General features: G+C 45.4%; 2 protein-coding genes across 5 annotated transcripts in view; one reads left to right on the top strand and one right to left on the bottom strand.

Annotated features, from left to right (window-relative positions):
- The first annotated feature begins 1,467 nt into the window (after positions 1-1,467).
- tmem242 (transmembrane protein 242) lies at positions 1,468-10,349 on the top strand. Its single transcript, XM_086265286.1, has 4 exons — positions 1,468-1,564; positions 6,461-6,561; positions 8,719-8,856; positions 9,374-10,349. Exons 1-4 carry the CDS (start codon positions 1,489-1,491, stop codon positions 9,479-9,481), a joined length of 423 nt encoding a protein of 140 aa, XP_086121412.1. The 5' UTR covers positions 1,468-1,488; the 3' UTR covers positions 9,482-10,349.
- Positions 10,350-10,444: 95 nt separating this feature from the next.
- Positions 10,445-14,705, bottom strand: part of arid1b (AT-rich interactive domain 1B) — a 42,394-nt gene continuing 38,133 nt past the window's right edge. For all 4 annotated transcript variants that reach the window (XM_086265258.1, XM_086265261.1, XM_086265259.1 and 1 more), the window contains 4 exons: positions 13,950-14,703; positions 13,702-13,832; positions 12,977-13,619; positions 10,445-12,480 (listed from right to left, as the gene is read on the bottom strand). In XM_086265258.1, the coding sequence (XP_086121384.1) occupies positions 11,450-12,480; positions 12,977-13,619; positions 13,702-13,832; positions 13,950-14,703 (2,559 nt within the window). In that variant the 3' untranslated portion in view covers positions 10,445-11,449. The remainder of the gene's footprint in view (positions 12,481-12,976; positions 13,620-13,701; positions 13,833-13,949; positions 14,704-14,705) is intronic.

Genomic DNA, 14,705 nt, shown 5'->3' with positions numbered 1-14,705 from the left:
GTCGAGATCAGCTAGTCAAGTACACACCTACACAGCATGTTAACAAACCGTGAAAAAAGCCACACAAAAAATGAATGATTGCTGGTAACGGTTTCTATACATTAGTATTTACAAAGGGTATTTTGTGACTTACCTTCAAAATTACAGCGGTCCCCCGCTATAACGCGGTTCACCTTTCACCTCACTGTTTCGCAGAATTTTCAGTGCAAGTTTGCATGCTTTTTTTTTTTTACGTCACATTGTGTCCTGCGTCCCGATTGCTGCAGACAATCTCCTCCGTGACGTCTCTCCTGTACAGTACAGAATCGCTGCATCGATCGCTAGCAATGTGACTCTGAAGTGCAGTACTGTATGCTCACGATAAGGACGAAACGTTTTGCACCACAAAAAATAAAATTGGCTACTTGATTTCACCTATCGCTGGTTATTTTTAGAACATAACACCCGTGATAAACGAGGGACAGCTGAGAAATATAACATTTGAATCCCTTTTCTCTTTTGCTCTGAGGCGCGGGGGGAAAATATCGACAAGTCGATGAACATCATTTACAGATATATTGGGTAAATGCCCGAGACATCTATAGAAATGTAAATTGCCGCTTGATTCATTCATTTGCTTAACTTGTTTTGGACCGTAAACAGGGCACGAATAGGACACCGGAAACAAAGCTCCCCACAGGAGTTTCCGCACCGGAAGTAGCATATGCTAACGTGCACATTTTCTTTTAAATATTAAACTTTATTAAGAAATAGTATACAGAACATGTGTACAACCAGAACAAAATTAACATATACCAGGGGGTGTAATACAAAGAATTACAAACATTCAAATAATTGGTAATTACTACAAATAGTAATAGTTTTCATAGCCTTTTTGTTAAGTGATCCACTAATCAATTTTATGTAACATAAAACATCATTATAGTAATGTTTAAAATTAGGCTTTTTGTTACTGTATTTGCATTTGTGAAAATAAAATTTAGCTAAGATAACTAACAAGTTTATTATAAAGTAAACATCTTCCTTTTTTGCCTTCAAAAGAAACAAAATACAACATTTTCTCATTTCACAGTAAAGTCTTTATAGAGATGTCCAGCAATGAATCTACTGAAGTCTTTCCAAAATGTTCTAGCGTATGAACAGATCCAGAAGAGGTGTTGCACAGTCTCAGGATTGTGGTCGCTGTATCAGAATCATATCCGGACTACAGATTCCTTTTTGTGTCCTTTAAAATGTTTGGGAGTGAGACTTCCTGTATGAGCCCGACATCGAATCTTTTTTAAAAATAGACGATCTTTGGTTCGGGATTCCGTCTCTGTGGTTCTTTGCTCTGTGAAAAAAACAAACAAACTAAAAAATCATAAAATAAAGCTGTTGTACTATTTGTACATTTAAGTTTATTCTGTGTTCTCCTTTAACATAAACACATTTGTGTTCCTAGCTGCTTTGTTTCTGCTCGGACGTTTTACGGAAACGGACCGAAGCAACATGACAGCTGAGGAAGACCTAGATGTGACCGCGGGAGCAGAACGAGATGAAGAGGCCAAACTGCAGGTGTTAAAAGGTACCTGAGGGGGTCACCTGACCGGACTGCTGTCCACGCTGGCAGGAGGTGTTCGTAGGTTTCTGCTGTATGTTTTTCTGTTCGAGGCCACGACAATGTCGAGCTGCTGCGCCAGACTCCGCTGAAAAATCGGACATTTTCAGATTTGATTCGCTGTTAAAGGATTCCGCCGCATAGAAACACAAGATAAAGCATTTTTTCCTGAAGCTTAAATGTTTTCTGCTCAGTTCCGCTAAACAAAAAAGTCGAGTTGATTGGTTATTTCTGATGTAGTTACTAAATTATTTTCGTCTTCAGTCCCTTTCAGCAGATCAGACACTTGTTCTCAAATTCAAGTCAAATTATTTTAATGTCTAATCGAAAAGTAACTTCGGGTATCACGAGTTTTGGTGTTTTAGTACTTGTAATTAAAAATTGTAGAAATAAAGAACTTGCTTTGAGAGTTCTGCACAGAACAAATGTGATAGGGATTGTTGTCGTTGTTTTGAATTCACAGCAAGCCACCAGACCTCATTCAAAAAACATCAGTTTTCAGGAACGCCAGCATCGAGGACAGAGACTCGTGTGTTCCTGCAAATAATATCTTTTTCTAGACGACGCCAGACTCAGTTCAGAACTATTGCATTTTAAGGGTTGTCTTTATAAAGGAGCATTTGAGAAATGTTATAAAGTTATTTTACTCAGGCTGTTTAATGAATTTTCTTTGGAACAAACAGTTATTTTAAGTCTGTGAAGGTTCTCAGTCATCCAGGTCATCGTAGTCAAAGGAGCTTGTAAAGAAAGGCGTCTGGACTGAAGAAGCTTCTCGGATGAGAGGTGAAACGTCTTCAAGTAACTTAAAGAAGTTACTTGAAGACGTTTCACCTCTCAGCCGAGAAGCTTCTTCAGTTCTAAGGTCAAATGGTGGAGAGTCCCAGATATAAACCTAGTGGGAGTGACCCCCCACAGAGGGACAAAAGGACCCCCTGATGATCCTCTAATCGCCTGAGCCAAGGTGTGAAACTGGGTGTGGGTCCCAATCAGCCAGAGTTTCGGGTGTGTTCATTGTGAAACCTGGCCCCACCTTATCATGCGAATTCCTGAGATCAGATGGCCCAGGATGTGAGTGGGCGTTAAGGTGTCTGGGAAGGGATCTCAAAACTGGATTATAGATGGCAGAGAGTTGGTGTCGTAAACCACCGCCTCTGTTCAAAGATGGTCGCTCACAGTGGACATAGATGGCTTCTTTCACTCCTCTTTCAAACCATCTGTCCTCTCTGTCCAAAATGTGAACATTGGCATCCTCGAAAGAGTGTCCTTTATCCTTAAGAAAGATGCAGATGGACTGCTGAGTCTTGTCCTGTGGAGGTGGCTCTTCTGTGTTGTGCCATGCGCTTGTGAAGTGGCTGTTGGGTCTCTCCAATGTAGAGGTCTGAGCATTCCTCGCTGCACTGTACAGCATACACCACATTGTTAAGTCTGTGTTTTGGCGTTTTGTCTTTCGGGTGAACCAGTTTTTGTCTGAGCGTGTTGCTGGGTCTGAAATGCACCGGGATGTCATGCTTGGAGAAAACTCTCCTGAGTTTCTCTGATACACCGGCTACATAGGGGATGACAATGTTGTTGCGTCTGTCCTTCTTATCCTCCCTCGCTGGTGTCTGGTCTTCTTTTCTGTGCCTCTTTGCTGACTTTAAGAACGCCCATTTAGGATAGCCGCACGTTTTGAGTGCTTCCTTTACATGTGTGTGTTCCTTCTTTTGTCCTTCAGGCTTAGAGGGAACATGTTCTGCCCGGTGGTGTAGGGTCCTAATTACTCCAAGTTTGTGTTCCAAAGGGTGATGGGAGTCAAAGAGGAGGTACTGGTCCGTGTGTGTGGGCTTCTGGTAAACGTCGATGTTGAGGTTGCCGTTCTCTTCAATGTGCACGGCGCAGTCCAGGAAAGGCAAACAGTTGTCCTTTGTGTCTTCCCTGGTGAACTTGATGTTTTTATCCACAGCGTTAATGTGCGCAGTGAAGGATTCCATTTCTTGTGTCTTGATTTTGACCCAGGTGTCGTCCACATATCTGTACCAGTGGCTGGGTACTCTTCCTTTGAAAGAGCCAAGAGCCTTCCTTTCCACTTCCTCCATGTAATGGTTGGCTACAATAGGTGACATGATAAGGTGGGGCCAGGTTTCACAATGATCTCACCCGAAACTCTGGCTGATTGGGACCCACACCCAGTTTCACACCTTGGCTCAGGCGATTAGAGGATCATCAGGGGGTCCTTTTGTCCCTCTGTGGGGGGATACTCCCACTAGGTTTATATCTGGGACTCTCCACCATTTGACCTTAGAACTGAAGAAGCTTCTCGGATGAGAGGTGAAACGTCTTCAAGCAACTTAAAGAAGTCCAGACGCTTTTCTTTGCAAGCTCCCTTGACAGTTATTTTAAATTTTTCATTTATTTAAGTAAACCTGCCAAAGCTCCTTTTTACAGTTCAGAACACTGACACTGAAATGGAACCTCGGTCATCTCACATCTCAGGTCTACACATTAAGCCTCTGTGTTTCCACCAGACTCGATTTATTAAGTCTAATTGTTGAATGTTGCCATTGTGTTTCTTAAATTTTTACAGTCTTAGTTCAAGCAGTAGGATCAAAGCCATTCCTTTGATCCTGACCACCTCTCCAACCACTCTGTGCTGGGGAAAGTTTAATTGTAGATACATCCTATCTGAAAGATCTGTTTCTTTTGATGTAGGCTTCCTGGGTTTACGACCCTTTGGTCAGCAGGAGGTCTGACACACACACATTCTCACATAACACACACACACACACACACACACACACACACACACACACACACACACACATTCTTACAGAAGTTCACACACATATGCATACAAATGCCTTGTCTTAGGACCATGTGGGCGTGGCTTTGTTCTGACGTGTTTTGTGTGAACGGTCTCTCAATAAAAGGTAGCAGGAGGAGGTCAGATCTGGGGGTCATTTTCGTGGTGGACACAGACGAGGCCTCCCTTGCGCAAATAATCGATCGATCGACTGTCTTGTTTTCTTCATGATGAATAAGTCTAGAATTAGCGGGGTTTGTGGAAACACAGACCCAACACGATTCAAACTCTGTTCTATTTAAGGTTCTTGTGATTTCGGAAATACAAGGTGGGCCATTTATATGGATACACCGTAATAACATGGGAATGGTTGGTGATATTAAAGTCCTGTTTGTGGCACATTAGTATATGTGAGGGGGCAAACTCCTCAAGATGGGTGGTGACCATGGTGGCCATTTAGAAGTCGGCCATCTTGGATACAACTTTTGTTTTTTCAATAGGAAGAGGACCATGTGACACATCAAACTTATTGGTAATGTCACAAGAAAAACAATGGTGTGCTTGGTTTCAACGTAACTTTATTCTTTCATGAGTTATTTACAAGTTTCTCTTTGTTCACAGCCATTGACATGTCGAAGAGGTTAACACGTGAGGAGCAGATCGAAATTGTGTTGATATCTGGTGAATGCAGTAACCGGGTCATTGCAGCAGATTTCAATGCAAGACACCCTACGAGACCACCCATCTCCCATGCTACAGTTAGCTTCACTCAGCAAGAGCCCACAGCGTAGCACTCGCCGCATGTCACTGGAGAGTAGCATTAGTCGAAAATCCCTTTGGCAGATATTAGCTACTCACAAATGGCACCCTTACAAACTCCATCTACTGCAGCATCTCAGCGAGGATGACCCAGATCGGCGCACAGAATTTGCAGAATGGGCAAAACAAAAATTGGAACAGGACCCTCAGTTCACGCAGAAGATTTTGTTCAGTGATGAGGCAAACTTTTATGTGAATGGTGAAGTTAACAAACAAAACCACCACTATTGGTCTGACACTAACCCACATTGGATGGATCCCTCCAAGACTGTTGGAACAGCAAAAGTGATGGTTTGGTGTGGTATATGGGGTACAACAATAGTGGGTCCATTCTTCATCAATAGAAACCTCAAGGCCACTGGATATTTGAAATTGCTACATGATGATGTTTTTCCCTCTTTATGCACTGAAGCTGGCACGTTCCCTGAGTTTTTCCAGCAAGATGGTGCACCACCACATTATGGGTGCCAGGTCCGAGCATTCCTAGATGAATAGTTTCCTGGAAAGTGGATTGGTCGTCGTGAGCCAGTTGAATGGCCCCCAAGGTCTCCCGATCTGACCCCCTTAGACTTTTATCTTTGGGGTCATCTGAAGGCAATTGTCTATGGTGTGAAGATACGAGATGTGCAGCACCTGAAACTACGGATACTGGATGGCTGTGCTGGCATTTCTCCTGCGGTGTTGCTATCAGTGTGTGAAGAGTGGGAGAAGAGGGTTGCACTGACAATCCAACACAATGGGCAGCACATTGAACACATTTTATAAGTGGTCAGAAACTTGTAAATAACTCATGAAAGAATAAAGTTACGTTGAAACCAAACACACCATTGTTTTTCTTGTGACATTACCAATAAGTTTGATGTGTCACATGGCCCTCTTCCTATTGAAAAAAACAAAAGTTGTATCCAAGGTGGCCAACTTCCAAATGGCCACCATGGTCACCACCCATCTTGAGGAGTTTGCCCCCTCACATATACTAATGTGCCACAAACAGGACTTTAATATCACCAACCATTCCCATTTTATTACGATGTATCCATATAAATGACCCACCCTGTACATCAGCAGCTGTGCAAAAAGATTCAGACTGTAAGGTGAAACTTCAGAGTGGCACCTGTTAGCCACTCTAACTCTTCCTCCTAAAGGTTTTTTGCTGTTTACATTTGAGAAGCTACATGTAGAAGCATGTCCTGTGTCTGCTTTAATGGAGTGGTTGTGAACTTGTGGCGATTTCTCACCTGAGTGAGATCACTTCCTGTGTGCAGGTGCAGCATTTCTGACTACGGTGGCGTCCGCAGGGATGATCGCAGGATTCGGCTCCACATTGGCGCTCGCCAAGAAGAAAAGCCCGGAGTGGTTCAACAAGGTAAACTTAACCTGAGCTCACAGTGCAGGTGTTTGTTTCTCTCTCAGAATCATAACTCAGTCAGAAACTCATTCATGAAGCACACATTTGTAGATTGTCATCACTAATAAACATCTATAAATCCTCTGAGAAACAGCAGGAAAACGTTCTAACTGCAGAACCTCACACAGAATCTCCATATTTTTCACTTGTTAAAAGGTTGAAGGAGTAACATTGTCACCCGGCGGGCGGGCGGCGTGGACACCAAAGTTTGTGAAAAACGAGGCGACGTAGATTCTTCAAATTGTTACCTACTAAATTTCAAATCTCAGTGACCTCGACATCGACCTCAAGGTCAGACGTCAAGTTTCCCTAAAATGTTGTGAATGCGATACGATGATGCAGGATTTTGAAATTAATGCCGTAGGTGTGTCTACTTGGAGGCAGCGCCGGCAGTATTTATAATTTTATTGAGCTGAGGCTAATCATCAGTCTTTGGAAACTTAAAAATTGTGGATATTTTAACTTGAAAATGTAGCTGGACTGAGGATCTGATGGATGGCACACACTACTTCCGGTCCTTTTCCCATCCATTCGGAGGTTTCAGCGGTGCTTGCGTGAGAAGCTACCGATGCTAACAGCAGCTTGTTTACGGCCTCAGCCTCCTGAAGACAATCGATGGCTGTCCGCACATCTGCGATGACGTCCGCCTTCCCTCCTGACTCATCTCGACCTGAAAATAGACTTTCCGTGAAGTCCTGGCGCGTGGCGGCCACAGCTGTTTGAGTTATTGGCGACTGGCGGGATCCGATTAATGCTGACGCACATGTGAGATAAATTTGGCGTGGAAGCACAGACGGATCTATTTCAGTCACAGACTCGTCTTTGTGGTCGTCTCTGAATCGAAGCCTCAGGCTGAGCTTCAGTTAGGAAATGTAAAATCTGATTAGAGGGTTGAGGTCATTAAAGTGCAGCTTTTACTCCGTTTCAGCTGAAAAGGAAAGACGTCAGCTGTGCTTCCTGTCCTCAAACATGGAGGTTGTAAATCCTTCAGGGAGGTGATGGAGGTGTGTAGAGAACATCTTGCACAGATGAGCTTTTATTTTTTCCTCAGATTTCCTTCTGAGGAAATAATGGCCACCAGCACCAAACTGTTGAAGAATTGGAGAACCCGAGCACTGGAGCATCCATTAAAACGAGATAAAGGTGTAACACTATTGCAGTTCATGGCGATTGTATGGGTCATTTTCACACTGAAGAAGTTAACCTGATGTCACTCAGAGCTTCAAGCACCTGTTAGCCATGAGTCACCAAAACACCTGAGTGAAGAGCTGAAGTTAGTTTTCGAGAACCCTTCAGGTTTGTCTGATTGGCGACCTTCAGCAGCAGCTCTTGGATTTTTTTTGCTCACTCTGAGGGTGAAAGTTACTTATTTTTCTATAAAGACAGGTTTTACAGATCTACTATAGTTTTTTTTTTGCTTTACATTGCACTCTTGGCCCCAGAGAAGCTTAACGAGGAGATCGTGCTGCCACTCCTACTGCTAGGCCAGTTAGCCTCGAGGAGCTACAGAGATGTTTTTCTTTTAGAGCTGGAGCCGTCCAAGCGATCATCATGAGGTGTGAAGCGGATGAGCTCGGCGAGAGGGAGCACCGGGAGCTGATGCGTTAAAACGAGAGAGATTGCCACGCTCGGACCACATGTGATCGAACCGGGCTTCAGGATGCAGCAGGAAGTGATGTGGAGGGACGGCACAGACGCAGAGCTGACGCAGTCCAGGACATGCTGCAAAAACATTTCTGTGATTCTGTGATATTTATCTGTGAGCTGCTGGAAGGGGTTCATGTTTGTTGGAATTGTTCCAGTTTGGTTCAGCACAGTTCAGATTCCTCCATCATGTGGCAGAGAGGATGACCTCACTCTGCTCCACCAACCGGACATGCAGCTGACACTTTAACGTCCGTTTCAGCTATTTGTTGAATTCCCTCATGTTTTTGGCTGTAAAAGTAATTTCACAGCTTCTGGGAGAAATAATTCCCGTAAGAAACGGGGAAACGTTTCTCCCACTGAAAACGCTACGTCCAGATGAACAGAATCAACTTTTGGAGAATTCCCGTAAGACCAAATGCAGCTGTAAAACCTGATGTCAGATTTTTTCCCTGCTTGTTTCCTGTTCAGGGCGTCACAGCGACGGCGGCAGTCCCGGAGAGCGGCGCATCTCTGGCCCTCAGAGCTCTGGGGTGGGGCTCGCTGTTCGCCTGGTGTGGAGTAGGCCTGCTCGGCTTCAGCGTGTGGAAAGTCCTCGGCGTTCACAGCGTATGTACCTGCAAATGGCTCAGTGCTGACTTTTATGTTTATTTCATAAATAATGAGCTTTATTCAGTCAGGATTTTATCACCTCTTTACCTGAACTTTTCTTTAAGGATTATAGTCTCTGAGAGGAAGAAAAATAAATTTTGTGAAATAAAGGCAATTTATTTATGAATAATTTCTACAATCCTACCAATAAAATTACAATTTGGACATAATGTTTGAAACATTTTCAGAAGAAAGTGTTGAACTAAAATTCTGAGAACGAATTTTAGTTGTTAAAGTAAAAAAAAAGGTCTAAAGAGAGAGTAGTTGATGTAGATGAGAAAGTTAGACTTCGTAAAACTAAACTAATTAAAACTTTCTTAATAAAGAAAAATCAAGTTGTAAAATTAAATTATTTAGAAAAATAAAATAATTGCACATTTTAATGTTATCAAATATTCAATTTACTGAAAGAATATGAAAAGTTCTCATTCTTGTCTTTATCTGTTTTTTCTTTTTTGTTGGTATAATGTTTCAGCTCCCAGAGTTCAGACAGAAGATGCAGTCCTTCTTCCCGTCCATCCCAAAGAGCGACATAGCTGGATCTGAACCTCTGGACTGGGATGCAGTCTTCAAGTCGAAGTGACTCAAATCATCAGTGGGGTGAAATCGAACGTGTACGCCGGCGTTTCTCAGACACTTGGCAGCTTTTTGTTTTTTTCTGGAAGCAGTGGAGGAGCCGAATGAACCTACGAACCACTTTTATCCCAGTTTGGTTCTAATTTGGTTCCAGCTTGTCGATAATGGATCAGCTGTAAGACGAACAGACTGAGTTCTGATTAGTTTTCCCCACCGATGGAAGCAGTTCTAGTAAAGACCATGGAAATGATATTTTTCTCTGAATGTGATTCTATAATTTCATTCTGAGTTGCTGCTTTCTTTGTGTTTTTTTTGCTGCTGGCAGTGTTCAAAGCTGTGAGATGAATGTAAAGAAGGTAGAACATTTCTGAAAATACTGTGTGAAAGGATCAAAATCAGGAATAAGAGGTTGAGAAAACGTTCAGTGGAGTTGAAATATTTAAGGAAAAGATAAATGCAGTTAATATTGAGCAGCTGCAGGCAGTTATTCTTTTACAACAGAAATCACTAATGAAATGTGCTCTTTGCACCTTTTTCTTTATGTATCGCTCTGATGCCTCAACTAATTTCTATTCAACGTACTCAGGATGTTGACAGCGTCAATCAGCACGCTAAGGTTAGCTTAGCATACACAGCATGTATCTGACAGCAGCAGCTTCATCACATCCAAGTTATCTGTTTCTTCGTCATGCTGGTACTCCAGTATACAGTTTGTACATGCTGCATTCTCAGCTGCTGTATGAATTTATAACGTCTGCGTAGCCATGGATATCTGTTTTTCTAATAAAAGTAGAGGTCCCAGCACAGAGCCAAGGGGAACTCCACAGCTAACTTTTGTGGCTCCTTGTTCAACAAACTAAAATCTATCAGATGTACTGGTGTAATGTGGTTCTTTTAGGTCCTACATGAAAGTCAGCACCAAATTAAGGCCAAAGTAAACAAGCTCAGAGCTGCGCTCACAGTGCTCAACCAGAGTTCATGTACATTTATTCTTTAACATGTCGTGGAACATATAAAGATCTCATACTGAAGAAACAGCATCTGTCAAATCAAACAGGAGACGTTCTGGATGTAGAGATTTTCTTTTTTTCCTCTCTCTTTACATTTCTTATAACTGTTTTGATGTCAGCAACATGATATAAGTACAGTTCTGCCTGCCCTGCCCCAACTGACCCCCGTACCTCCTGTACATACAGTCTCTCAAATCAAACACACCCTGTCAGATCAGACCCCATGAAACATCCTGAAGATGAGTTTTTTTGTCCTTAAATACAGAAACTCGAATGTTCAGAGTTGTGATTATAAATTCATAGAGAGTCGGGACGCCATCTTCTGGAGCTCAATGCACATCAACTATTTACAGGAGGAGGATGACGGTGGAGGGATCTGATTGGTGGACAAAACAAAGTTCTTAAAAACCCATTGGCTGATACTGCTGTGGTTCGGCAAAAATACTGATGGTCAAACGGCAGATGGTCAAATAATTCACATTAAAAAAAAACGCCCAAGCAAACATATTGCACCAGAACAAAGTACGTGACTGAACATCAGTATTTCCTCTGTCATACCACGTGAGAAAAAACAAAAAAGACCTATCTACAACACTATTTAAATAACCCCGCCCCCCCAAACAGCCTTGCAAACAGAAAGGAACAACCACAAATGTTTAAAAAAAAACATTGAAGAGAGCCGGAACCCGAGCCACCGTCACACTTTGGTTCAAACAAAACAAGAAACCAACGAAACAATTAGAAAATTAAAAATACAAGTATTAAATATTTTGTATTAAAATTACTTAAAAATTCCAAACAAACATTTGCAGATGGAGTCGGAGCTTTATAGATTCTATATATATTCATTTGTATGTAAAAACATTTCTTTTCTGTTCTTAAATAAAAATATAATAGGAGCCAGTTTGTCACACGGGCGGAGCTGCTTACAGTGCTACTGAGCACGCTCCGTGGTGGTGTTTGTGTCATGAGTGGCCGATTTTAAACAGTACTTCACACATGATGGCCGCCACAGAGGAGTTGAGTGCGGATGACAGTGAGATGTCGAGCAGCCGGCTCTCATATAGAACAAACTCCGTCCGGTTCTCCTCTACCCGTGCCATGGCCAGCAATGCTTTGGCGGCGCGGCACATCATGTTGATGCTGGGCGGCTCTGGCGGCACAGCAGTGTGCAGCAGGCTGTGCGGGTTCTGCTGGTACTGGGCCATGGCCACACAGTCCTCCAGGAAGCCAATGAGTGTGCCCACACTGCCTTTTTGTTGGGCAACCGCCCTTGCCGCCGTGGGGTCGCCCTGCGCAAGGTTGGACAGCACAGCCACTGCCATCTCCCGGCACACCTGACTCTTCCTTTCGCCCACCAAACGCACCAGTGTGGAGAAGAGCTTCTGCTGGCGAATAAAGGGCGGCGTGGCGAGCAGCAGGTCCACGTTGCAGTCCTTAATGCTCAGCTTGCACAAACACTCCAACACGAGTCTCTGTGGTGTGAGTGACGAGAAGCCGCCCATCGTGGAGAACGGGTCCTGCGCCTCGGCAGATGGGCACACGATCCAGTGCAGTAGCCCGTCCAGGATAGGCAGGCAGATGCTCTCTGGGTACAGCGACAGATCCAGCTGGCCCGAGATGTTGGCCAGCGTCACCAGTGTGTTCTCCCTAAGCGCCGCCAGGCAGTCCCACCACCACTCGTCCCGGCTGCATGCCAGACCTTGCTCCTCCTCCCGCTGGTAGGTGGGCGGAGTCCGTTTCCTGCGGGGGTGGCGGTGGTGCAGCAGCACAAGCCGGCCCAGGATCAGCACCAGCCCAGGATGCCGTGATAGCATGGCGTCGTTCCCGGGCACAAAGGAGAGGCCGCGCACGATGTTGGAGATGCAGACGCAGCGTTTGGCCAGCGCGTCCTGCCACGGCTCAGCGGTGGACAGCGGGGCCTCATCCCAGCAGCGAGGCTCATCCTCCAGCTGGCTGATGGGACTCTGAGCTTGTGAATCCTGACCTCTGACCTCTGAGCGGACAAAGAGAGCAGAGTGAGATTAAAGGGGCAACAGAGACACCTAGTGGTGGAACAAATTGTAGATTTTTAAAAATTAATTGCATTTTTTTTTTAAATTGCAAAAAATGTAAATTTATAAATGTCAAAACATAATGTTCCATCAAATTAAAATTGAGAAACAAGTCATAACTTCATGATGTTAAGTACTAAAATTTTGCAATTAAAGAAAAATTAAAAAAATTTAAATACTGTGACATAAAATTTTTTAGAAATGTAAAATTTGTATTTAATGTAACTTTATTCCTCCGTCACTAAATTATATAATTTTATGTATTTTTTATTTATTGTAGATGTAAAATTGCAAAATGTAAGAAAGTTAGAGGATGCACAGTTTCAGGATTAAGGTGATAAAAAGTTTCCTTTAAAGTCTGACAATCAATAATCACTTGAATCATTTTATTGGTGATAATATTGATAAATGTCCATATCTCCTCTCTTCAGGTCTTACCTTCTCCTCCGTCTGGCTGGTTTTGCTCTTCTCCTCCGCCCAGCTCTTCCTTGCCTGTTTCACCCTCTTGTCCCTCTGCATTCTCTTCCCGCTCGGGTGGGTGCAGAGGGACAAAGTCTCCTGTGCGGGACTCGAAGTGTGTCAGGATGTGAGTGGTGGAGTCTCCTCCTCCGGCCTTCCAGTGGAGGAGGCCGCTGATGAAGCCATTGGGTCGGTTCAACTTGGCCCAGCGCTCCTCCACCTCCTCCCACCCATCACCGGTCTCAACCCTGATTGGCAGCTTGTCGTACTTGCTGGCCTGCTGGAGGCGGGCCTCTGCTTCCTCCATGTGCTCCTCCTCCTTCACCTGTGCTTCTTCTTTGACCACAGGTTCTTTCACCTCCTCCTCAGAAGGCATGAGCAGCGGTGGCGGCATGTCCTCCGCCTGCTCAGCTGACCACCTCTGAATCTTCTGCTCCAACGCTGTCTGGCCGTTGGATTCTGACGCAGCGGCTAGCAGCTCCTCTGTCACCTCCTCCTCAGGGAGGGGCCCCAGCAGGGAACCCTGCCTCACAGTTCCCACTTCATATTCCTTGAGGATGCCGAAGATCTGGATCAGGCAGCGGCGGTAAAACTCCACAATGAGCTCCAGGAAGCCCGGCAGCTGCAGGAGGAAGAGGAGAAAGGTCAGACTGACAGACATCAGACACACGGACGATGAGCAGTGAGGAAGATGAGGCTCTGACCTGCGGGAGGCTAAAGGAGCCGACGGTGCTGTCATCGTACAGCAGGATGTTGATGGTGTCCAATGCCCATGTGCTCTCTGCTAACAAGCCAGACTTCAGTGACATCATCACCCGCCACGCCTCTGGGGTTCCTGACCAATAACAGCACAGAGTGAGTGTCAGCTGACCCCGGCTGCCTGCCGGCTGAATGAAAACCTGAAGAAGAAACAACTCCCTCTGATGTGTGTGTCTCTGTGTGTGTGCCGCACCTGTGTCCTTAGCGGTCAGCCGTCGCCGTGGTTTCAGTTTGGGGGGCGTGGCCTCCACAGAGCCATGGGGGAAACTGACCTCCCTGTTGATGAGTGAGACGGTTTGAGAGGTCAGCGGTCCCTGCGGCGCTCCCAGCACTGGTGGTTTCTTCATGGAGGGAAGGTAGGGTGCGCTGTTGGGTGACAGCGAGCTCCCCATGGGCCGGGGAAATGTGGAGGGGCTATGAGAGCGAGTCACGTGGTTGGGGATGGTGGGTGTGGCCTGGAAAGAAGCGGGAGGCTGTCTGGAGGGCAGAGGAGGAATGGAGGTGGCGCTGGCGGCTGAAGAGTGGGGGGGGTATGGAGTCTGGCGCTGGCTCGGGTGACCGGGGGCCCACTGGTCGTCCTGTGGAGCCCTGCTCTCCTGGTCATCCCCTCGATAGGCGGGTCCCTGACCCTGCCGGCTGTACGTATAGCCCATATCTGTCCTGGGGTGCCACATGTTGGCCTGCGGCACTTCCCCGGACCCCCCAGACACCGCCGCCGGCCCTGAGCTCATCATGCTGTGCTGCGGGGGGCCCTGGCGGTCGCGACTGTAAGGATACGGGTACTGGCCCTGGATGGGCCGGCGCTCAGGGCCCATGTAGCCCCCACCTCCTCCCCCATAGACGGGGAACATGTCGGGCTGCTGAGAGCCATACTGCTGCACGCCGAACGCCTCGCCCTCGTGACGCTTCGCTGGCGGGTACATCCCCTCCATTGGACGCTTGTATCCCT

The sequence above is a fragment of the Aulonocara sp. 'chitande type north' Nkhata Bay genome, linkage group LG15 (assembly GCF_057382095.1).
Source record: "Aulonocara sp. 'chitande type north' Nkhata Bay isolate Kocher_YH1m ecotype deep benthic linkage group LG15, A_spYH_male_GT1.1, whole genome shotgun sequence".
NCBI classification, from domain to species: domain Eukaryota; kingdom Metazoa; phylum Chordata; class Actinopteri; order Cichliformes; family Cichlidae; genus Aulonocara; species Aulonocara sp. 'chitande type north' Nkhata Bay.
Note: the sequence above shows the minus strand (reverse complement) of the source record. Positions and strands in the feature narration are given on the sequence as shown.